The sequence below is a fragment of the Euprymna scolopes genome, chromosome 21 (genome assembly GCF_053919585.1).
Source record: "Euprymna scolopes isolate OS-2025 chromosome 21, ASM5391958v1, whole genome shotgun sequence".
Classification (NCBI taxonomy): Eukaryota; Metazoa; Mollusca; class Cephalopoda; order Sepiida; family Sepiolidae; genus Euprymna; species Euprymna scolopes.
This window is the reverse complement of record NC_136502.1, coordinates 65,790,078-65,813,791: the sequence shown is the minus strand read 5'-3', so window position 1 is coordinate 65,813,791 and position 23,714 is coordinate 65,790,078. Positions and strand designations below refer to the sequence as shown.

The window sequence follows — 23,714 nt, the reverse complement described above, 5'->3', positions numbered from 1 at the left end:
AAGCAAAGAGGATCAGCAGTGCAGTTCGGGGATGCCGCCACTCGTACTTGAAGACTGCCCTCTGCGACACTGACTCCACTTTTTGCCCTGACTTTGGAGCCATATTATACCAGAAGACAGCTTCTGGCGGCGAAATCTGGCCCCTTTCAGCTATAGCCTTAATGGTCCTGTGATGCCGCTCTACAATTCCGTTTTCGCCTGGTCTATATGCAGCCTTGAAATAGCGCCGCACTCCCCACTTATCCAACACATTCTCCATGGCAGCTGAGCGAAAGGCAGTTCCATTGTCCATTAGCACCTCCGTCACTGGACCCCTCTCCAAAAACACCTCTTCCAAGACCTTTACAATTTCACCTGCATTTTCCGCCTTGATTTCCCTCCAAATGGCTACTCTTCCTGGTCCACAGTCGACCATTGACAGATACGGCCTCTGTCAATAGTGGGTTACGTCTATCACCAACCTGCTCCAGTTCTCTGCCACCTGAACCTCACCAGCTTCGTGTCTACTCGGCGCAGAGTCGATTGATTGACACCGGCTGCATCTCTCAACCACTGTCCTTTTTTTTTTTTTTTTTTTTTTTTTTTTTTTACAAAGGCATCACCACATTATCAAGGCCCAGAGGCCACTCAAGGATAAGGGTTAAAGAGTGTACAGTAGAAATTGGTCAATATAGTAATCATTAGTAATGAAAATTTGGTAAATTTGATAACTTATATGGAACGGCTCATCAAGAACTTATTTACTTTAGACTTGAACACAACCATATTGTAGTCAGCCGGAAAGCAGGAAAACGGAAGACAATTCCACAGGCGTGCAGTTCTAAGAAAGAAGCTTTGTTCATGGAATCTACGTTTAGGTTTAGGCACAGATAAAGAGTGGGGGAAATTATTGATAGTGTTTACAGCTAGACGAGTGTTTCTTGTGAAAGTTTGGCGAGGGGGGACCATAGATTGAAGCTCAGTTGAACACGTTCCATGAAAATAACGATACATCAGAGACAAACTCGCAACATCTCTTCTGTGAGATAGAGGTTGCAAGAAGGAGAAAAGGACATCTCCTACGAGGCTACGAAGTCTATTTTGAACTCTATCAAGGCAGGACAAGTCCTTTCTAGCAGCTCCTGCCCAGATGTGGCAACAGTATTCCATCCTTGGACGTACCTGGCTCTTATATAGATAGAGAATAGCATCAGCAGTGAGATATCTACCGGATCGATAGAAAGATCCCACCATTTTTCCAGCGGCCTTGGCAACAGATTTGATATACGTGTTCCATTTAAGATCAGGAGTAATGGTCAAGCCCAGAAGCTTGTCAAAACTTGAGGTCTCCTGAAGACGAGAGCCATTCATTTCAACTGATGACAAATGTGGATTAGAATGTTGATGATGTAAAGAGAGAAGCTTGGTTTTAGATGCATTAAAAGTAACCAGCCACTCCTTTCCCCATTGTACTACGTGCTCAAGATCAGAGGAGAGAAAATTGGAGAGAACTTGGTCGTTTACTGTCTTAGATGTGCTACCATAAATGGTAGTGTCGTCAGCATAAATGTCTACAAATGATGTAAGGATATGATTTGGAAGATCATTAATGTAGATCAGGAAAAGAGTTGGGCCCAGGATGGATCCCTGAGGGACACCGGCATTAATACTGTGAGCTTTTGATTTTTGCCCCTCGACTACTACTCTTATGAACCTATCAGAAAGAAATGATTTAATAATTGAGAAGACTTTTCCAGCTATACCATAGCTAGCGATCTTATGAAGTAAACCTTTATGCCATACCCTATCAAAGGCTTTAGATATGTCAAGAGTAATTGCCCTAGAAAGATTGCCACCGTCGAGAGATTTGCTAATCCTATGCGATATAACTGTAAGCACATCTGCTGTAGATCTAGCAGAACGGAAACCATATTGAGTGTCACTAAGAAGGTTATTTTTGTTGAGATGGTTGATTACTTCTGTATTTAACACAGATTCTAGCAACTTACTCATGACGCACAGGAGACTTATTGGCCTGTACTGAGAGGGGGATGAGCGATCACCTGAATTCTTAAATACAGGGCATACTGATGAGATTTTCCAGGGAGATGGGAAACTATTCTCCTTAAGACAACGTTTAAACAGTTTTGTAAGTATGAGCGCTAGTTCAGGTTGAAGTTTTTTGAGTACTATAATTGGAATACCATCAGGGCCATTCTGGGGTCCACCTTCCTGGCTAAGAACAAGGTTCTATCCACTCCAAAATGGTGCATGTCATGCAAATCTTTCAGAGTGTCTTCATTCAAACAACATATTGCAACAGCCGCCTCATTTGGCCCCTTTAGCCAGGTCTTCCGCACCCTCGTCATCACATCTGCTCTGTTTTTCGCTGAAGGAACGATAGTGACCCTAAATTGAAGATCAAATTCCCTAATCAGCTCCCTTAACATCATCAATCGTCGCTTTACTAGCATCTCGGCAGCGCCTTTCGTCTTCACACTTCTTTCTCCTGTAGCTTCGGACTGAATCCAAGAGAACACAGTGGCTGAGTCGGCCCTCACTTCAACATTCTGTAGCCCCCATTTCAAGGCTAAGTTGATGCCTTTCATAACCGCATCCAGTTCCGCCACATTTATGTGAGCCACGTCGTCCTTCTTCCGCAACCAAGCAGCATCTTCTGCAGTAACACCACCTATCTCCAAGGTGACCCCCACTGCTATACAGCTTGGATCACACGACACAACACCTTCTGCACTGTTGGGTACATGCCAAACACCTCTCACTGGATCCTCCCTCTTCACCTCTTCAATAATCTCTCTCATAATGTCCACAGTCTCTTTATCAACTCCATCCTCCCACGTCGCTCCACTAGCTAGCCTTTTGATATAACTACATGCAGTCTGTAGCCATCCTGCAATAGGGTAATGGCCCACCAGTCTTTCGCATATTGAGCAGAGTTCTCGCCTGCTCAATTTTTCCGACACCTCTGGGATCTCATTTCCCCTCCGGAACACTAACCGTCCTATCTGGTCCTTTCTTAGTTGGAGCCCTAACACAGCTCCTCCCTCCAACGATTCTGGGCGTTTTGCAATTAGCCCAAAGCTGTTGAGGTGTTTAACTACGTCCTCCGCAGTTGTTACCGTCTCATCCACCAAAATATCATCAATGTAGGAACTGGTGGCTCTTCTGACTGCGTCTTCCTTGCTTAGCACCGTTTTGAGGATCGCTGCCATGATTTTTGGTGCAGAATTCAGGCCAAAACCCAACCTAGTCAGGCAGTACGTTCGGCCCTTGTATCTGACCAGCTGGTATTTCCAGAATTCCTGTGAAATGTGGATCTGTAGGTATGCAGATTTTAAATCCACAATCGTCGCAGCCTTCTGAATCTGCCTCCACTCTCGCATGGTCTCTCCGCACACGTCCATCACATCGCCTCCCGTGTGGCACGCAACGTGTACGTTCAGCTCCCTGAAGTCCAGTACTGGCCGAACTTTTTGTTTTGTGGGCTGAACAACCGCCATTAACGGCAGCACACCTTCCACCTCCTCCGTCCATGGTATTAAAATCCCCTCTGAGATCCATCGGTCCACCTCCTTCTCAAATTCAACTCTTGTGCTTCCTCGCAACGTATGCTCATAGCATTCCACTCTTGACTGTCCATTTCTCACCATCAAAGTGTGCAGAGAAATCTTGGTCCTCTATTGTGCAACTTTTGTCTAACCCGGCCGTTCCTGTGACACCTTTTTCGAATTGCACACCTGCAGCCCCTTGATGTCCTCCAAATCTCACGGAGTTCCTATATACCGTAACGCCCCCTAGTCGAGCAATTGCGTCCATTCCTAGCACCACATCGACACCCGTGACAATTTTGTTAATAACAATCGCCTGGATTGTTAGTGACATCCCACGTACCATCAACCGAACGATGCTTGTGCCATTGCACTTCACCTCTCTGCCGTCAACTGCCGTAATGCTGCTGGTTCCATTGCATGTGTCAACCATGTCTTTGGTGACAATTGTTGACGTACAGCCCGTGTCGACAAGGGCTTTTGCACTTCGTCCATTTAGGGTCACCTCTACTTGTGGTGACATACCCTGAAGCGCCTTCATCGAATAAGTGGGGTAGCCACCGGCGCAGTGGCTTCCCCCTGTTCGTTTCCCTGGGGACAGAATCTGCTGATGTGGCCGACTTCCCCACAGCGGTAACACGTGACTTCTGGCTTTGGCTCCCTGCACTCCCTCGCCATATGGGAGCCTTGGCATCGGTAGCATCTGCCAGAGAACCTGGGTCTCTGCCACAGTCCTCTCTGCTTTTTGTCCTTCACAATTTCCTGCTACAGTTTGCTTCGTTGAGCGACAGCTACGATTCCCTGCTCACTCTCTTTTTTGCTGGCCAGCACCCTAGCCTGTGGAATCAACTCCGCCACCTCCATAGTATTTACACCGGGAAGTTGCTGCAGAGCTATAGAAATATGGTCCAGGAAGCCATTGATAAAGGCCATCTTAACCATCTGTCCACGGCCTCCTCCATTGAATCCTGCTAGTCCCGTCAACCTCCTGATATTGTTGGCGTAAACATCGACAGGCTCTCCGGTCCACATTAGTTTGCCATATGCCACAAACGGTCTTTTGGTAAATGCTTCCTTCAACTTTTCCTCAATGGCGTCAACAGACAGTCAATCCTCCTCCTGCATCTCCAGATATAGGGCCAGAGCATCACCATCAAGATACAGCGGTATCAAGCTGGCTACATCCGCGATGTCCCGCAACTTAGCGACAAGTTTAACCTTGGTCAGCCAGGTTATAACATCTCCCTCTCCAGAGAACGTCTTAAGCATTTCACTGCTGATCCTCTTTGCTTCCATAGTTCCCGCCGAAATAGCTTGTAGTGAAGTAGAAAAAAAAGAAATTAAAAAAAAATATATAAGACAGCTGTTCCTTCCAAAAGGTCGAGCTCTTCAACGTCCAAAAATAATTCACCGTCACAAAAAGAATTCGCCGTCACTTCTTCCAACCGTCGTTTGACTCTCTGCGCTCTTCACGCCTGCTTAAAAAAAAAGTACCGTTTATATGCTGCCCATTTCTCCACTTATGCAAATTGACTATCAACCAGAGCCATCTAGTTTCCCATTTCTCCAAACAGCCAATTTGCAAAGGGGGACAACTCAACCCACACAGAGCCATCTAGTTTCCCATTTCTCCAAACAGCCAACATGACTAACAGCTCTTGAGGAGCGATGGCAGTGATGTTACACATGTTAACTTTAGCGCTGTGCTACTCTACCTCAGAATACTGTGCAACAACATAGGATCGTTCTAATCATGCTAAAAATGCCGCCGTTGAGCTCAACAACCTGAAATCAACAAATCTGTCATTTTGTACACAGATGACAGATTTGTTGATTTCAGGTCGAGAGACAATAGCAAAGACAAAGTGTGACAAGCAGTGCAACAGCAATAGTCATCCCCTATTTGGACACCAAGAGGTGCCACAGTGACTACCACACCACAAGAGCTTTGCCACTGTCACAGGCCTCGGGTGAACTACATCAGCGTCTTTCTGCCTGCGTTGGTAAAATGAATCAGTTAAAGACAACAATAACAAGGCTCTTCTGGCACTGAAAGAAGACTTCCCCAGCAGGCTCTAAACTTCTCCAGAAAGAGTGAGTAACACTCAACTAGACCCAAGCAATAACCTTTGCCTGGGTCCAGACCCAAAACCCAAAAACCCAAAACAACCTCCATAAGCGAGGCTATGTACAAAACACTGTGTCCCGGCGGCGTTGACATGCATACTATCAAACACATCCTCAGACTGTTCCTTAAGCAAGGCATGCTCCAATGTGAACCTGATGGATGCTTCGGACACTGCTTGACAATGAATTTCAAGATGGAGTGAAACACTTTTATGGTAATGATTACAACAGGACATTACTAATTAACACTTCTACTTGATTATGGCTGACAGAATTGGTACAATTTATCTTCATGGACTAAAACGATCAGTTTGAAAAAGATTCACAATTTTAAAAGGAAAGGCTATATTGGCCAAAACGTGAAAATAATAACTAGAATGATAATAGAAGTTCATTAATTCAAATAACTTTGTTTCCAATTCTATCCACAAGTTTGCCCAAAGTAAATGAATCAGTTGACTAAATTATATATTTCAGTTTTGACAAAAATATGCTATAGGGTGGATTACCTACCTTATTCTTGATCTGAGTATTCGTATCGGTAAGAAATATGGAAGAATTTGGATCACTGGCACTCATTTTACTTTGAGAACCTTGTAGGGCAGGAAAAAATACAGAGTACATTGTAGATGGCTTTAAGACGCCCATACGAGGCGCCACATCACGTGTCATCCGGAAATAAGGATCCTTTAAAAAGGATAATAAAAGAAAAAGATTAAGAGTGAAAAAGTGAACAGAAAAACAAAATTTGTTCAGATGATTTATCAAAGAAATATTTTTAAACATGTAGAAATTAAAAACAGAAATGACTAATGAAAAATTATGGTGTAAGTTTAAGGTTAAGAGATCAAGGAAAAATCAACAGTAATAGAGATAGAGAAATAAGAGAATGTAGAAACAATGAAAGAGAGTAGAAGGAGGGAGCAAAAGACTAGATACAGTAGGAGAGTAAGAGAAAGAGACTAGGTATGAAAAAAGAGAAAGAGACTAGAAAGACAGAGAAAGAGACTAGATACAGAAGGAGTGAGAAAAAAGGAAGGAGTAGATACAAAAGGAAAGAGATATAAATATATACTGTAGTAGAAAAATATACAAAGTAGAGAGGAAAAGAAAGTAAAAGAGTAGAGAACGCAAAAGAAAAGCGAGAAAGACAGTAGGAGAGAGAGACAGAATAAATGCAATAAGAGATAGAGAAGGACAGAGTCGATGCAAAAAGAGAGACAGAGTAGATACAAAGAGAGAGTAGGTACAAAAAGAAAGGGAGAGAGTAGATACAAAAAGAGAGGGAAAGAAACAACATAGATACAAAAAGAGGGAGAAAGACAACATAGATACAAAACAAGTGAGAGAGACAGTAGATTAAAAAAGAAGAGACAGAAAGAGTAGATACCAAAGGAGAGAGAAAGAATAGATACAAAAGGATAGAGAGAGGTGTTGTATAAAGGTTTCATTATTATTATTATTATTATTCTGTTTCTTTTTGTTGTTCTTGTTGTTGGTGTTATATTGTTCGTTGTTATTAAAAGTGCATGTTAGAGAGTCTTATTAAGAGAGAGTCTTAGAGAGTTGTTGTAGAGAGAGGGATATTGTTGTAAGAGAGATTGTTCGTTTTATGAAGAGATTCATATTATATTAAAACAGTTCATTACTTAGAAGTGTAGATATGAGATGTAGAGTTCACATTGTAGATATGAGATGTGTATGTCAAGACATTCTAAACCACATGATATACAAGACATATAATAACAATTTTCACTTTACCTTTTGGTAGAATTACAACACAGACGACATTTATAAAAACACATGATGGGTTTATTTCTTCTCACGATCAGTCGTGGTTTTCTGAGTCAAGAATTCAAAGCTTCACATTCTAATTTCAAAAGTGACCGTCTCGCTTCTAGACATTCGAATCCCAACTCGACTGTCGTCCTCAGACTCTCTCTCAGTTTCTCCTTAGCTTCTAACTATATCGAGAACTTCCCATTTTCCATGACGTCATACACATGTTAAAACATGTGTCTTCTTTCATGTGTTCTGGACATGCGTGTCCAAAACTTTTTCCTTTGTTTACAAAAGGAATTTTAACCTATATTCCCAGTAACCTATATTTCCAATATGTTAAAAACATGTCTATTAAATTATTTTGTAGTTGCATTCCTCAATTGAATTTTTCATAACAGAATTGACAACGCACATTCTTTTCTTGAAACTATTTTACCTCTAAGCTAAACAATGGTTTGTTTTACATTCCATTTTCTAATTCTCTCTCGTAATCTATTTCTAAACCTAATTTACGAGGTTCGAATTTCATCTATTCTATTTCATTTTCATTTTAACTAAATCTCTCTATTTTTATACTTACATGAAAAGGGGACAGCCCTTATCATGTAACAAGAGGGACAGTAGACACAAAATAAGACAGAGAGAGAGTAGATACAAAGAGAGAGATAGGGAGAAAAAGGATACGGCAAAAAAGAAAAAGAAAGAGTAGATACGGCAAAAAACACAGAAAGAGAGGGACCAGATATGGCAACAAAAAAGCAAGAGAGAGAATTTACAGAGAAAAAGTAGATACGACAATAAAGAGAGCGAGTCCATACGGCAAAAAAAAAACATCAGCTAGAGAGAGAGATAGGCATGCGAGAGAGAGAGAGATAGGCAAGAGATAGATAGGCGAGAGACAGAGAGAGAGATAGGCAAGAGACAGAGAGAGAGATAGACGCAAAGAGCGAGAGAGAGAGAGATAGACGCAAAGAGTGAGAGAGAGAGAGATAGACGCAAAGAGTGAGAGAGAGAGAGATAGACGCAAAGAGTGAGAGAGAGATAGACGCAAAGAGTGAGAGAGAGAGATAGACGCAAAGAGTGAGAGAGAGAGAGATAGACGCACAGAGAGAGTGAGAGAGATAGACGCACAGAGAGAGTGAGAGAGATAGACGCACAGAGAGAGTGAGAGAGAGATAGACGCACAGAGAGAGTGAGAGAGAGATAGACGCACAGAGAGAGTGAGAGAGAGATAGACGCAAAGAGAGAGTGAGAGAGAGATAGACGCAAAGAGAGAGTGAGAGAGAGATAGACGCAAAGAGAGAGTGAGAGAGAGATAGACGCAAAGAGAGAGTGAGAGATAGACGCAAAGAGAGAGTGAGAGATAGACACAAAGAGAGAGTGAGAGATAGACGCAAAGAGAGAGTGAGAGATAGATGCAAAGAGAGAGAGAGAGATAGATGAAAAGAGAGAGAGAGATAGATGAAAAGAGAGAGAGAGAAATAGATGCAAAGAGAGAGAGAGAAATAGATGCAAAGAGAGAGTGAGAGATAGAGAGATAGATGCAGAGAGAGAGAGAGAGATAGATGCAAAGAAAGAGAGAGAGAGAGATAGATGCAAAGAGAGAGAGAGATAGATGCAAAGAGAGAGAGAGAGATGCACAGAGAGAGTGAGAGATGCACAGAGAGAGTGAGAGATAGATGCAAAGAGAGAGAGATAGATGCAAAGAGAGAGAGAGATAGATGCAAAGAGAGAGAGAGAGATAGATGCAAAGAGAGAGAGAGAGAGATAGATGCAAAGAGAGAGAGAGAGATAGATGCCAAGAGAGAGTGAGAGATAAATGCCAAGAGAGAGAGAGAGAGAGAGATAGATGCAAACAGAGAGTGAGAGATAGATGCAAACAGAGAGTGAGAGATAGATGCAAACAGAGAATGAGAGATAGATGCAAACAGAGAGTGAGAGATAGATGCAAACAGAGAGTGAGAGATAGATGCAAACAGAGAGTGAGAGATAGATGCAAACAGAGAGTGAGAGATAGATGCAAACAGAGAGTGAGAGATAGATGCAAACAGAGAGTGAGAGATAGATGCAAACAGAGAGTGAGAGATAGATGCAAACAGAGAGTGAGAGATAGATGCAAACAGAGAGTGAGAGATAGATGCAAACAGAGAGTGAGAGATAGAGGCGAAGAGAGAGAGAGATAGATGCAAAGAGAGAGAGAGATAGATGCAAAGAGAGAGAGATAGATGCAAAGAGAGAGAGGGATCGATGCAAAGAGAGAGAGAGATAGATGCAAAGAGAGAGAGAGAGATGCAAAGAGAGAGAGAGAGAGATAGCCGCAACGAGAGAGAGAGAGAGAGAGATAGAGGCAAATAGAGAGAGAAACACACAGGAGCAAGACAGAGAGACAGATAGACAAGAGCAAGTGAGAGAGAAACAGATAGACAGGAGCAAGAGTGAGAGAGAAACACACAGGAGCAAAAGAGAGAGAGAAACACACAAGAGCAAAAGAGAGAGAGAAACACACAGGAGCAAAAGAGAGAGAGAAACACACAGGAGCAAAAGAGAGAGAGAAACACACAGGAGCAAAAGAGAGAGAGAAACACACAGGAGCAAAAGAGAGAGAGAAACACACAGGAGCAAAACAGAGAGAGAAACACACAGGAGCAAAACAGAGAGAGAAACACACAGGAGCAAAACAGAGAGAGAAACACACAGGAGCAAAACAGAGAGAGAAACACACAGGAGAAAAACAGAGAGAGAAACACACAGGAGCAAAACAGAGAGAGAAACACACAGGAGCAAAAGAGAGAGAGAAACACACAGGAGCAAAACAGAGAGAGAAACACACAGGAGCAAAACAGAGAGAGAAACACACAGGAGCAAAACAGAGAGAGAAACACACAGGAGCAAAACAGAGAGAGAAACACACAGGAGCAAAACAGAGAGAGAAACACACAGGAGCAAAACAGAGAGAGAAACACACAGGAGCAAAACAGAGAGAGAAACACACAGGAGCAAAACAGAGAGAGAAACACACAGGAGCAAAACAGAGAGAGAAACACACAGGAGCAAAACAGAGAGAGAAACACACAGGAGCAAAACAGAGAGAGAAACACACAGGAGCAAAACAGAGAGAGAAACACACAGGAGCAAAACAGAGAGAGAAACACACAGGAGCAAAACAGAGAGAGAAACACACAGGAGCAAAACAGAGAGAGAAACACACAGGAGCAAAACAGAGAGAGAAACACACAGGAGCAAAACACAGAGAGAAACACACAGGAGCAAAACACAGAGAGAAACACACAGGAGCAAAACACAGAGAGAAACACACAGGATCAAAAGAGAGAGAGAAACACACAGGAGCAAAACAGAGAGAGAAACACACAGGAGCAAAACAGAGAGAGAAACACACAGGAGCAAAACAGAGAGAGAAACACACAGGAGCAAAACAGAGAGAGAAACACACAGGAGCAAAAGAGAGAGAGAAACACACAGGAGCAAAAGAGAGAGAGAAACACACAGGAGCAAAAGAGAGAGAGAAACACACAGGAGCAAAAGAGAGAGAGAAACACACAGGAGCAAAACAGAGAGAGAAACACACAGGAGCAAAACAGAGAGAGAAACACACAGGAGCAAAACAGAGAGAGAAACACACAGGAGCAAAAGAGAGAGAGAAACACACAGGAGCAAAACAGAGAGAGAAACACACAGGAGCAAAAGAGAGAGAGAAACACACAGGAGCAAAACAGAGAGAGAAACACACAGGAGCAAAACAGAGAGAGAAACACACAGGAGCAAAACAGAGAGAGAAACACACAGGAGCAAAAGAGAGAGAGAAACACACAGGAGCAAAACAGAGAGAGAAACACACAGGAGCAAAACAGAGAGAGAAACACACAGGAGCAAAACAGAGAGAGAAACACACAGGAGCAAAACAGAGAGAGAAACACACAGGAGCAAAAGAGAGAGAGAAACACACAGGAGCAAAACAGAGAGAGAAACACACAAGAGCAAAACAGAGAGAGAAACACACAGGAGCAAAACAGAGAGAGAAACACACAGGAGCAAAACAGAGAGAGAAACACACAGGAGCAAAACAGAGAGAGAAACACACAGGAGCAAAACAGAGAGAGAAACACACAGGAGCAAAACAGAGAGAGAAACACACAGGAGCAAAACAGAGAGAGAAACACACAAGAGCAAAACACAGAGAGAAACACACAGGAGCAAAACAGAGAGAGAAACACACAGGAGCAAAACAGAGAGAGAAACACACAGGAGCAAAACAGAGAGAAAAACACACAGGAGCAAAAGAGAGAGAGAAACACACAAGAGCAAAACACAGAGAGAAACACACAAGAGCAAAACAGAGAGAGAAACACACAGGAGCAAAAGAGAGAGAGAAACACACAGGAGCAAAACAGAGAGAGAAACACACAGGAGCAAAAGAGAGAGAGAAACACACAGGAGCAAAACAGAGAGAGAACCACGCAGGAGCAAAACAGAGAGAAACACGCAGGAGCAAAACAGAGAGAGAAACACACAGGAGCAAAACAGAGAGAGAAACACACAGGAGCAAAACAGAGAGAGAAACACACAGGAGCAAAACAGAGAGAGAAACACACAGGAGCAAAACAGAGAGAGAAACACACAGGAGCAAAACAGAGAGAGAAACACACAGGAGCAAAACAGAGAGAGAAACACACAGGAGCAAAACAGAGAGAGAAACACACAGGAGCAAAACAGAGAGAGAAACACACAGGAGTAAAAGAGAGAGAGAGACAGATAGACAGGAGCAAGTGAGAGAGACAGATAGACAGGAGCAAGAGAGAGAGATAGAAAGGAGCAAGAGAGAGAGAGACTGACAGACAAGAGCAAGAGTGAGACAGACAGGGGCAAGAGAGAGAGAGACAGGAGCAAGAGAGAGAGAGAGAGAGAGAGAGAAACACACAGGAGCAAGAGAGAGAAACACACAGGATCAAGAGAGAGAGAGAGAAACACACAGGCGCAAGAGAGAGAGAGAGAGAGGGAGACACACACACAGGAGCAACGAGACAGAGACACACAGGAGAAATAAGACAGAGACACATAGGAGAAACAAGACAGAGACAGACAAGAGCAAGAGTGAGAGAAGGGAGTAAGAGTGAGAGAGAGAGACAGGAGCAAGGGTGAAAGAAGAGTCAAGAGAGAGAGAAGGGGGCAAGAGAGAGGAACAAGAGAAAGGAGCAAGAGAGTAAGAAAATAAAAAGAGAGAAAAACTTCTATTAGGTACGTGCAATTTAATGGCTAAATATGAGGGAGGGCATAGTTTTTAAAGCTGGTTTCGTAATTTTTTTTAAGTTTCTGATTACTGTTTGAAAACGTAAAGTTAATCTCAAAAAAGGAAAAAATATTTTTACATGTGGAAAAAAGGTTATAATGAAAAATGTTTTATGATCAGAAACTGAAGTTCAGCTAAATTTTGAAGTTAAATAAATCCCTTGAAAGATAAATATTAGTTTACTGAAACTATTTCAAAGATAAGTAAAGTCTTACAATATTAAATTAAAAAAACTCCTTGTTTGTACAAAAAATAGCTTAATTAGCTCCCAAAAGCGACAGTTTAGTAACAGCAGCTGTGCACAATCAAAATCAATGAAAAGGCGTAGTGCATAAGTTCTACGAAAGCCAAAAATGTCAGAAAAGTCAATTTTATAAAATCTATATCAGGAATTGAAATATTATACCTTAATTTCTGTATTTTTGAAGATTACGAAAACATTAACTTAGTTCATCCTATTTGCTGTGATGACTCCATTTATTTTCTAACGTGGTGTAACAATTACATTCTTTTTAAAATAAAGCACTTAAATCAATTAAAATAAACTCAATTAAAAAAACATGTCAATTAAAATCACTGATTACACTGACAATTTATTCATTGAAAAAAATAAGCAAAAATAATTTATTAATTAAAGAGAATGCAGCATGTAGGATACAAGTCCTGTTTTCTGTTTGTGTTTTGTTACAATTTAGCCCATCCATAGTTTTCTAAATTAATCGTTATCAAAAATAATATTTTCTTTTATTACTTTTTTCTTAGTCATCCTGGATCTCAATTATTTTCATTTTTTTTATTTTCAGGATTAAAAAAATTTCCTTACGCAATGTTTACATCATAATGCATACAAAAAATATTATACCTTCAATGCACACTACAGTTTTAACCCTCCTATATGTAACAGATGTAACTGTAATTCAATATTATCATTCTAACTTTTTTACTATTTAAAAGAAGCTTCAAATAAACTATTAATGTTTTAAAAAAATTTTTACTGCATACAAAAATAATGAAAATGCGAGACTTATCGTGTTTACATTATCAACACTTTAAAACAACATTCCTATGTAGTGACGTTTTTTTACCCATAAACATACTCATGTTTTAAAAATCTAGCAAAAATTTAATAATAATCATATCTTCCTGAAATTTTCAATATTTATTCATTATTAAATAAACTCACATAATAAAAGTGGGTTTTGTTATTAGAGGAATTTTTTAGGTGTTATACTCCCTCCCATATTTCATGTTATGAAAACTAAACAAAATAAATGTAGGTTGATAAAAATTAACATTTTTTAAAGATGGAAAGATTAAATAATTAAAAAATAGTTATTTTTATACATATAAAATCCTGTTATTTATTTTATTTACCTTTTAGACATTAAATAAATGTTAAAAAAAAGAAAAAAAAACTTTTTTTTCTTGGTAATATTATTTGAATTATAACAAGAAAACAGAATTCTAACAAATAATTATTCTTAAAAAGCTTTAAATGGTATCAAATTCAAATATTATGCGATAAGAAGTTTAAACTAAGATGTTTTTATATAACAGGTTTCCAATAATAAAAAAATATATTCATATAATAGAATATATGACTATTGAGATAAAAATTGGCCTAAAAGAAATTTGTTTGGATTTTATTATTTGAATTGATAGAGGGTGATCTGTATTTTTTGCACCTTTTTTCCAAAAAGTTTGGAGGCCTGTAAGCAACATTATCTTCAGATACATAAGTGTCAACAGAAGACGTTAAAATTAATTTTATTATCTCTCGTCTGTTAATAAAAATCTATTTTATTAACATTATATTATTTTATTATCTCATCGTTCGTTAATAAAAATATATTTGTTATACAAAAGGTAAGTCTTCTATTATTTTTTAGCCATAGCAAAAAAAAAAATAAAAAAAGAAAACGCTACTTCCATTAACCATTATAACGTGAATGCCCATCTATAGAAATTGACATAAACACACAAAATGATGACATTGCTATTAATCTATACATGCTGACGTTTTATACAATGTTGTGGAGATACCTATAATATTACATTTTTAATTTTTGTGAAAATTGTTTTCATTAAAATCACATGAAATGTTTTTTTCAATTATATTATTTTTTTCAATGAAAATATTGATAGTTTGAGAAATTAATTTTTCTTGAAGTTACATTTGACACTAACTTTACGGGCTTTTTTAATGTTCCCGAAATATAAAAAAAAAATTATTTTTTAATTGTTAACATCTAGAATGTATTATTTTTACAAAAAATAACACATGCATTCATACAGCTTTAGTATGTAAAACCATTAACTTTAGCAAAGGTGTTTTTTGTATGTTTCATATATATTTTTCACTAAAATTAAAAATAAAATAATGCACTCAACATATTCTATGAATATTAATAAATACTAAAAATTTCATTAAAAATGGTTGATTTCCTGAATTTTGATGAATTTTTAAATGAATGTTTATGCATTTAAGGGATTAGCCATTCATTTTGCACATACCTAGTTTAAATAAATAAGAAAATAAAGGATATATGAAAAAAAGTCATCCTTGGTTTTCTTTTTTTCCATTTACCTGGTCAATAGCACAAGGGATGAGGCAAGGGACATCTTTTCGATTATTGAATATTTCTGGGAAAGAACAACTAAAGGCTGGTGTCGCCTGAACTGCTGGAAAGGCAATTTTACCAATACTGTCACTGTCATTGAAACCAAAAATCCCTTTCACTTGGTTAAAAGTGACTAACTTCTGAGTTTTTACCACAGTACGATAAAATGCTTCACTTCGCCTAAAAAAATGATTATAAAGTAAAACATAATTATTCATTTCAGCAATGACAAAACATGGAAAAAATATATTTGGATCAAACATGGGGCCAACATCCATAGTACATTAGTGTGATTAGCTAATATATCTCCCTTTAAGTAGCATGGTTGTGCTAGTCTGGGAAGATGATATGACGAATGAACATATACTACCTTCCCCACTCCTAAAGGAGGAGCTAATTTACAGGAAGACGGTAATGACAAGAGAGCGAATACTTCAACATAAAAAGGAGGTAATGCTTGAGCAATATCTCCTCATCTGTATCATGATCACAGAAAAGGAAAATATGGAAAAAAATATGACAAACAGTAAAAAAAAAAAAAAAAAAAAAGGTTTTATAAATGTAAAGACATTAATAAATTCATTTTCATCTGCAAAAAAATAAAAATAAGCATACCGGCATTTAAATTCCTTTATTGCTTACAAAATCATTTCAATAACAATAATATGTAAATACATTTTTAGTTATTCTCTTAAATATGAAATTCACAAAAGGAAAAACAAATTAAACAAGAAAAAAAAAAATAATTGGAATTCATTATTCAGATGAGTATTATTTATTAATTTATTTATTACGGGCTATTATTCTCATCTTTCACAACGTTTCAGCCAACAATTCCACTTGCTAAAGGCCAGAGGAATAGTTGGCCAAAACGTTGTGAAACAATTAAGAAAAATGAGGATAATAGTCCGCAATTAAGAAGAAGTCATCAAAAAAGAGACATCAAGTTCATTTGGATAAATGAAGGTTTTCAGAAAAAGTGAAAATTTTAAAATTTATTAAAAAATGATAAAACATAGGAACAAACGCATAAGAGAATGCTTTTGGAGTGAGTAATGTTTTGAAAAAAAAAAAAAAAAAAAAAAAAAAAAAACATACAGCACCTGCAGCAATGACATTAAAAGGAAAAGAAAGAAAAAAGGAAAATATGGAAACATGGATAAAGAGTAAAAATAAGTGTGCAAATACTAAGTAGCATGTATTTTTCAACAAAATTTCAAATATTTTCATTCTTTATCCTAGCTAACCGTTTGTAAAGATAAAATTTGACAAAGCCATGTATATAATCAACAACGCTCAGGAAGCCGGTATAAATTAGCATTAGAGAAATAAATCTATATATATAAAATAGTAGCATTCTTGTGTGTGTGCGTGTGTGTATACAACAACTCTCCTACATCCCAAACCACTGCACCGATCATGACTAAACCTGACATGATGATGGTCCCCCTCCAGGGATGGTACGCATTATTTTTCAAAATTAAATGTTATGGTCGGGACTTTGCTGCATGCTCAGGTACCTGCGAAGCGAAGATTACAAATCAAGGGATAAGAGTGAATAATGTTTGCATTATGAATACTAGACAAAATATATATTTTGTGTTTTTAATAAGAGCTTTTAGAAATTTGTAGTTTTTCCTGATTTTGTTTGATAATCAATTTCTAATGGTAAGAAACAGGCACACAGTAGATCTTGTTTGATAATATTATAAAAGATTGTTTGACAATATTAAAGACTGTTTGATAATATTATTATTGTTTGATAATATTATTAATGATAGCTTGATAATATTATTAATGATAGCTTGATAATATTATTAAAGATTGCTTGATAATATTATTAAATATTGAAAATATTATTAATGGCTAGCATGGGTGCCCAGCGTTGCCCGGGTGTTTGGAGGTGTATGTTAAGCAAAAAAAAAAAAAAGTGGTAGTAGGAAGGCAGGCTCGAACCCATACCGCGAAGGAGGAAAAGAATGTGAAAAAAAATGTGACATCTTTGCTGTTACGACCACTGCTAAACCGAAAGTGATGTAGGTTTAAATTAAGGTTAGACAATCATAAAGAGGATATGACTTTCGAAAACATCGGTGAAAAAAGCGACCACCACCCTGTAGAAAAGTGCTTAGTTGAAAGTGAAGAAAATGTTTTTAGCCAATTTTTCATATTTGTCGTCTGAAAGGGTTGAGCTTCAAAACAATACTGATCTTGTGAAAATCCGTCGCCTCTGTCGAAAGTTTTAGGTAGACATGTAAACATACATACATACATATATTTATATATTAGTAGCTCAAATTTTCGACCCAAACCGATTAAAAAGCTTGCCCTATCTCTGAATACCCTTTATGTTTAATTTCAAATATTTAGACCAAAAATTGTCTGAGTAATTTGGTAGAGACCGCAGAGGTCAAATTTTTTTTTTTTAACTTTGACCCCTATTATGACCCCTTAACATTTATTGTTTTGGGCTCAAATCAAGTTTAGATCCATGTCCAAGGAACCTATATCTAAAATTTCAATTATTTATACCCAAAATTGATGGAGGAGTTTGGTAGAGTTCTCAAAGGTCAAATCGTTGAACTTTAACCCCTTAACAGCCAAATTTTTGGCCGAAAACGGATACAAAGATTTTCCCAAACCTCCATACCCTGTATATCAAATTTCGAGTCTATAGACTGAAAATTGACAGAGATATTGCGTAGGGAAATGTACACAGGCACACAGACAGACACGTTCACTTTTATAGATATATAAATTGTTTGATAATATTATTAAAGATTGATAATATTATTAATGATTATTTGATAATGTTATAAAAGATTGTTTGATAATGTTATTAAAGATTGTTTGATAATGTTATTAAAGATTGTTTGATAATGTTATTAAAGATTGTTTGATAATGTTATTAATGATTGTTTGATAATATTATTAATGACTGTTTGATAATATTTTTAAACATTGTTTGATAATATTATTAAAGATTGATAATATTATTAATGATTATTTGATAATGTTATAAAAGATTGTTTGATAATGTTATTAAAGATTGTTTGATAATGTTATTAAAGATTGTTTGATAATATTATTAAAGATTGATAATATTATTAATGATTATTTGATAATGTTATAAAAGATTGTTTGATAATGTTATTAAAGATTGTTTGATAATATTATTAAAGATTGATAATATTATTAATGATTATTTGATAATGTTATAAAAGATTGTTTGATAATGTTATTAAAGATTGTTTGATAATGTTATTAAAGATTGTTTGATAATGTTATTAATGATTGTTTGATAATGTTATTAATGATTGTTTGATAATATTATTAATGACTGTTTGATAATATTTTTAAACATTGTTTGATAATATTATTAAAGATTGATAATATTATTAATGATTATTTGATAATGTTATAAAAGATTGTTTGATAATGTTATTAAAGATTGTTTGATAATGTTATTAAAGATTGTTTGATAATATTATTAAAGATTGATAATATTATTAATGATTATTTGATAATGTTATAAAAGATTGTTTGATAATGTTATTAAAGATTGTTTGATAATGTTATTAAAGATTGTTTGATAATGTTATTAATGATTGTTTGATAATATTATTAATGACTGTTTGATAATATTTTTAAACATTGTTTGATAATATTATTAATGACTGTTTGATAATATTTTTAAACATTGTTTGATAATATTATTAATGCAAAGATTAAATAGTTTTTCGGTTTCATACTTACAGACTTCAAAATTGTTTTTTTTTATATTTCGAGTAACCATCCAATCTTTGTAAAAACAAAGAAAAATAAATAATATTGTTTTCATGCTTCTTACAGCACCTATAACTGAAAATGCGTGGAATAACGTGCAATTTACACACACGTACATTTTATATAGTTGGCTGATTTTAACTGATTCCATAAAACTTTATCAGGTGTTAAAATGTTTTAAAAAAAAAAAAAAAATCAGAAAGATAGGATTTTTTGTAGATAAAGCTGAATTTCCTAAAAATTATTTTGGCATAAAGGGTAATACTTCTTTCCTGTCATTTGCAAGCTGTCTGAGTGTGTTAATCTGTCACTGCATCAATCATGATCTGTAATATATGTGATGTGTTATGTTCTATTTTAATCTCTGTATAATGAGTTTGCTCATACTGACTGTACCCATATTGTCTTGAAAGGCTTTGGAACTGATTTTTACTGCAGGTGTAAGATGGAGAACTTATATCTAATATGTTGCTAAGATTGCTAGAAACGGTTGGATCACTCTACTGCTCCAGAAAGTATGTGGCACAATCTATGAGTTAGATAAGTCCTAAGATGGAGTTCTGTTGCCACATCTTGGAAAATGACACTCGGAACACTCTAGCCTTAACTAAGTTCAAAATCAACTCCACAAAAGAAACACTGTCAGCCTTCGACTGCTCTATTACTATTTATATAGAAGTTGCATACAAATACTTATGAACCTCATGAGTTCAAATTTTGTTCATTCCATGCATTTTTATTCCTCTCATAATTTTTCTTTCAATCTATCTTACTAATATTTATCTTTTAGCCTACATAAGTGAGAACTGTAAAAAAAAAAATTAATAAAAAAATAAAATAAATAATAAACACTTAAAAATTTAAAAAATAAAAATAAAAAAGCATAAAGACTTCATCAGAGATAGGTTAGTTTGGAAGGCAATTACATACTGGTATCCATCCATCGCATGCCAGCATTGTAAAATAGATGTTAAGCTAAGATGATGATAAAGATCCCTTTGGGGTAAAAATCAAAATTACTATTATTAATAAAATGTCATCAATATTTGATTAAACAAAATAAAAATTACTACTATTAATAAAATACCATAAACAATTGAATAAATTGATTGATTGATTGGTTTTACGGCATATCAACCTATGTGGTCATTTAATGCCGGAGTCCTTTTTTTTTTTTATTTTTTTTTTTACTTTTTTTATTGAGGGGGGGGGGGTGACTTTTTCAGCCTTTCCTCCCTTTTTTATAAAATTGAACTAAGAAATTAAATGTTGTATTTATACATGGATGTGTATATTTGGGTGACTTTAAATTTCCTTAAATTTTCTTATATAAATTTACTTTCCTTAGGTATGCTAGAATATTTGTTGAGTTGACCTTTTCAAAAAGGTCCTCCATATTGCTTTCTGTATAATATAGTTTTCTAGTTGGGGCAAGGTCATCACACCCAACTAGGATATGTTTTACTGTGAGTGTCTCCTGGCATGGGATGCACTCTGGCACCAATTCTCCATTTAGTATATAAGAATGAGTAAAGTTGGTGTGTCCTATGCGCAGCCGAGTCAGTATCACATCTTCTCGGCGTGATCTCTTGATGTCCGGACATCGTTCCTTAAGTTCAGGTTTGATTGAGTATAATTTGCTGCCCTCTTGCTGACTCCACCGCAGTTGCCATTTTTCCTGTATGTATGCTTTTATCTGGGGTCTAAGATCAGTATGTGGAATCTTAAAATTGTCAGTAGGAAGGTGAGAAGATCTTTTTGCAGCTGTATCTGCCCTGTCATTGCCTTTGATCCCCACATGGCTGGGGATCCAGACAAGAATAATGTTTTTAGTAGTTGAAAAGATATTGATTTTTTCTATTAATTTTGTTGTTAGTGGATTTTCTTGTTTTTGATGTTGTATAGATAATAGGACTGATAGAGAATCTGTGAGAATGATGAAGTTTTTGGTGATTTCCTCTGAAATTATGCTGAGTGCTAGATCGATAGCTATAGTCTCTGCAGTGAATATAGATGCTTCATTTTGAAGATTTCTCTTCATTGTGGTTTTATGGTACGTTGCTGCACATCCAGTGTGATTGTTGCTTTTAGACCCGTCTGTGTAGATAAAGGTGTAGTTTGAATATCATAATTTTAAATGTTGAAGTTCGTTGTGGTATTCAATAGGGTTTGTGGTAGATTTGGACTTTTTGTTTAGGTTCAGTTTTATTTCTACTTGTTTCATGGTCCATGGGGGTGTTTTAGGCAGTATGAAGTTGTGAATGCTGGAGATTGGAATTTTCGATTCTTCAATGCTTTCTTTCATTCGGAGCCCGAAAGTTTTGATAGTTTTTCCTCTCATGTTGAAGAGTTCTTCATATTTAGGATAGAAGGTACATTGGTATGCAGGGTTGTTTGGGCAAGACTTCAGTTTCAGTAAATATTGAAGGGCTAACTTTTCTCGCCTTAGATCTAGTGGGGGTTCATGTGCTTCCGTGTATATAGACTGTTCACGGGGGAGGTTCTGTATGCTCCTAGGGCCAATCTTAGGCCAGTATGGTGAATAGGGTCTAGGCTTTTTATATATGATGTTCGGGTTGATCCATATATGAAACAACCGTAGTCTAGCTTTGAGCGGACTAGTGCTCTGTAAAGTTTAAGGAGTGTTTCCCTGTCTGCACCCCAATTGGTATGTGCTACCACTCTCAAAAGATTTACTGCTTTGTTACATTTTTTTTTCAGATAGTTTGTGTGTGGGATGAATGTTAACTTTTTGTCAAATAAAATCCCTAAGAATTTGTACTGGTCAGTAACGGGTATGGGCGTTCCTTCCATGGTTAGGACAGGATCATTATGCATGTTCTTTAGTTTGCAGAAATGCATGCATTTCGTTTTTCTTTTGGAGAATCTAAATCCATTCTCTTCCGTCCATCTCATTACTTTGTTTAAGCACAATTGAAGCTTCCTTTCTATTATAGATATATATCTAGATCTACAGCATATTAGGAAGTCATCCACATATAAGGAGCAATCTATCCCAGGGTTAAGGTTTTTTACAATGTTGTTAATTCGGATACTAAACAGGGTCACTGACAGTATACTCCCTTGAGGTACTCCATTCTCTTGTTCCTTCAAGTCCGATAGAGCTGTGCCAACCTTTATTCTGAACCGTCTATTTTTTAAAAAAATTTCAATAAAAATTGGCATTCTGCCTTTTAGTCCAAGCGCCTTCAGATCCCTTGTAACACCGTACTTCCACACAGTATCGTAGGCTTTTTCCATGTCAAAAAACACTGCTGTCAAATGTTCCTTCCTTACAAAGGCTTCTCTGATGAAGGTTTCAAGTCTGACTATGTGGTCTATTGAACTTCGGTTTTTCCTGAATCCTGTTTGAAATTCTGTAATAAGATTCTCTGTTTCCAGGAACCAGATTAGTCTTTTGTTTATAATCCTTTCCATGGTCTTACAAATGCAGCTTGTTAGAACTATTGGCCTGAAATTCAATGGATCTGAGACGTTACTTGATTGGGATTGGATGTTTGAGTTTTCAGATTTGGGGATTGGTATTATTGTGGCCTCTTTCCAGGTCTCAGGTACGTTTCCACTGGGCTATATAATATTGAAAATTTCAAGTAGGTATTTCATTGAGGTTTCTGGAAGTTTTTTGAGGATTTCATATGGAATTTCATCGGGCCCTGTAGCTGTGTCATGGGATTTGGTTAGCGATTCTTTTAATTCAGGCAAGGTAAGAGGTTGGTTGTATTTTTCGGTATTTTGTGATTTAAATAGAATTTTCTTCTTCTCTTCCTTTTCTCTAATCTTTTTGAATTTCTCTGTTTGTCTGTCACATGATTTTGATATATTATCTGCCAGGTTATTGGAAATGTCTTTTTGATCGGTGTATATTTTGTTGCCTTTAGCGATGTGGGATATTGGTGTACTACCACACTTTCCTTCTATTTTCCTCATCATGTTCCAAACTGTTTTTGCCTTGGTATTCACATTAATTTTGGGTATATAATTTCTCCATGTTGTTCTTTTGGGTTCCTTTATGATTCGTCTGGCTTTTGCTCTGTTGTTTTTGAAGAAATCCAGATTTTCGCTTCTTGGGTACTTTTCGAATTTTCTCAAGGCAGCTCGTCGAGCTCTGATGGCTTTTCTGCATTCTTTTGTGAACCAAGGTTTGTTGTGATTGTTGGTTTTGGTTGCTTTCGGTATGGTATTATTTGCTATGTTTGTGAGTGTTTTAATGAAGTAATTCAAATAGTCATCTTCATCTTTCTTTTCGATAATTAATTGGTTTTTGCACTGTTCCTGGAAGTCTTCCCAATCCGCTTTATGTAGGTTCCATTTGGGTGTTTTTTGTTCAGTACTAGTACTTAGACTTTCCAGGATGATTGGGAAATGATCACTCCCACAGGTGTCATTGTGTACTTTCCAATCATAGTCCATATATATGGAAGGATCACATAAGGTAAGGTCAATGGCGGTGAAAGTACCTGTTGCTGGGTACATATAGGTGTAGTTTTGATTATTAAGGAGGCATAGATTATTTTTATTTATTAT

The 23,714-nt window shown here is 36.8% G+C and overlaps 1 protein-coding gene across 3 annotated transcripts in view; it reads right to left on the bottom strand.

Moving 5' to 3' along the window:
* LOC145242429 (tryptophan--tRNA ligase, cytoplasmic-like) overlaps positions 1 to 23,714 on the bottom strand; it is a 276,721-nt gene that overhangs the window by 17,870 nt on the left and 235,137 nt on the right. For all 3 annotated transcript variants that reach the window (XM_080105485.1, XM_080105486.1, XM_080105487.1), the window contains 2 exons: positions 15,350 to 15,563; positions 6,189 to 6,362 (listed from right to left, as the gene is read on the bottom strand). In XM_080105485.1, the coding sequence (XP_079961611.1) occupies positions 6,189 to 6,362; positions 15,350 to 15,563 (388 nt within the window). The remainder of the gene's footprint in view (positions 1 to 6,188; positions 6,363 to 15,349; positions 15,564 to 23,714) is intronic.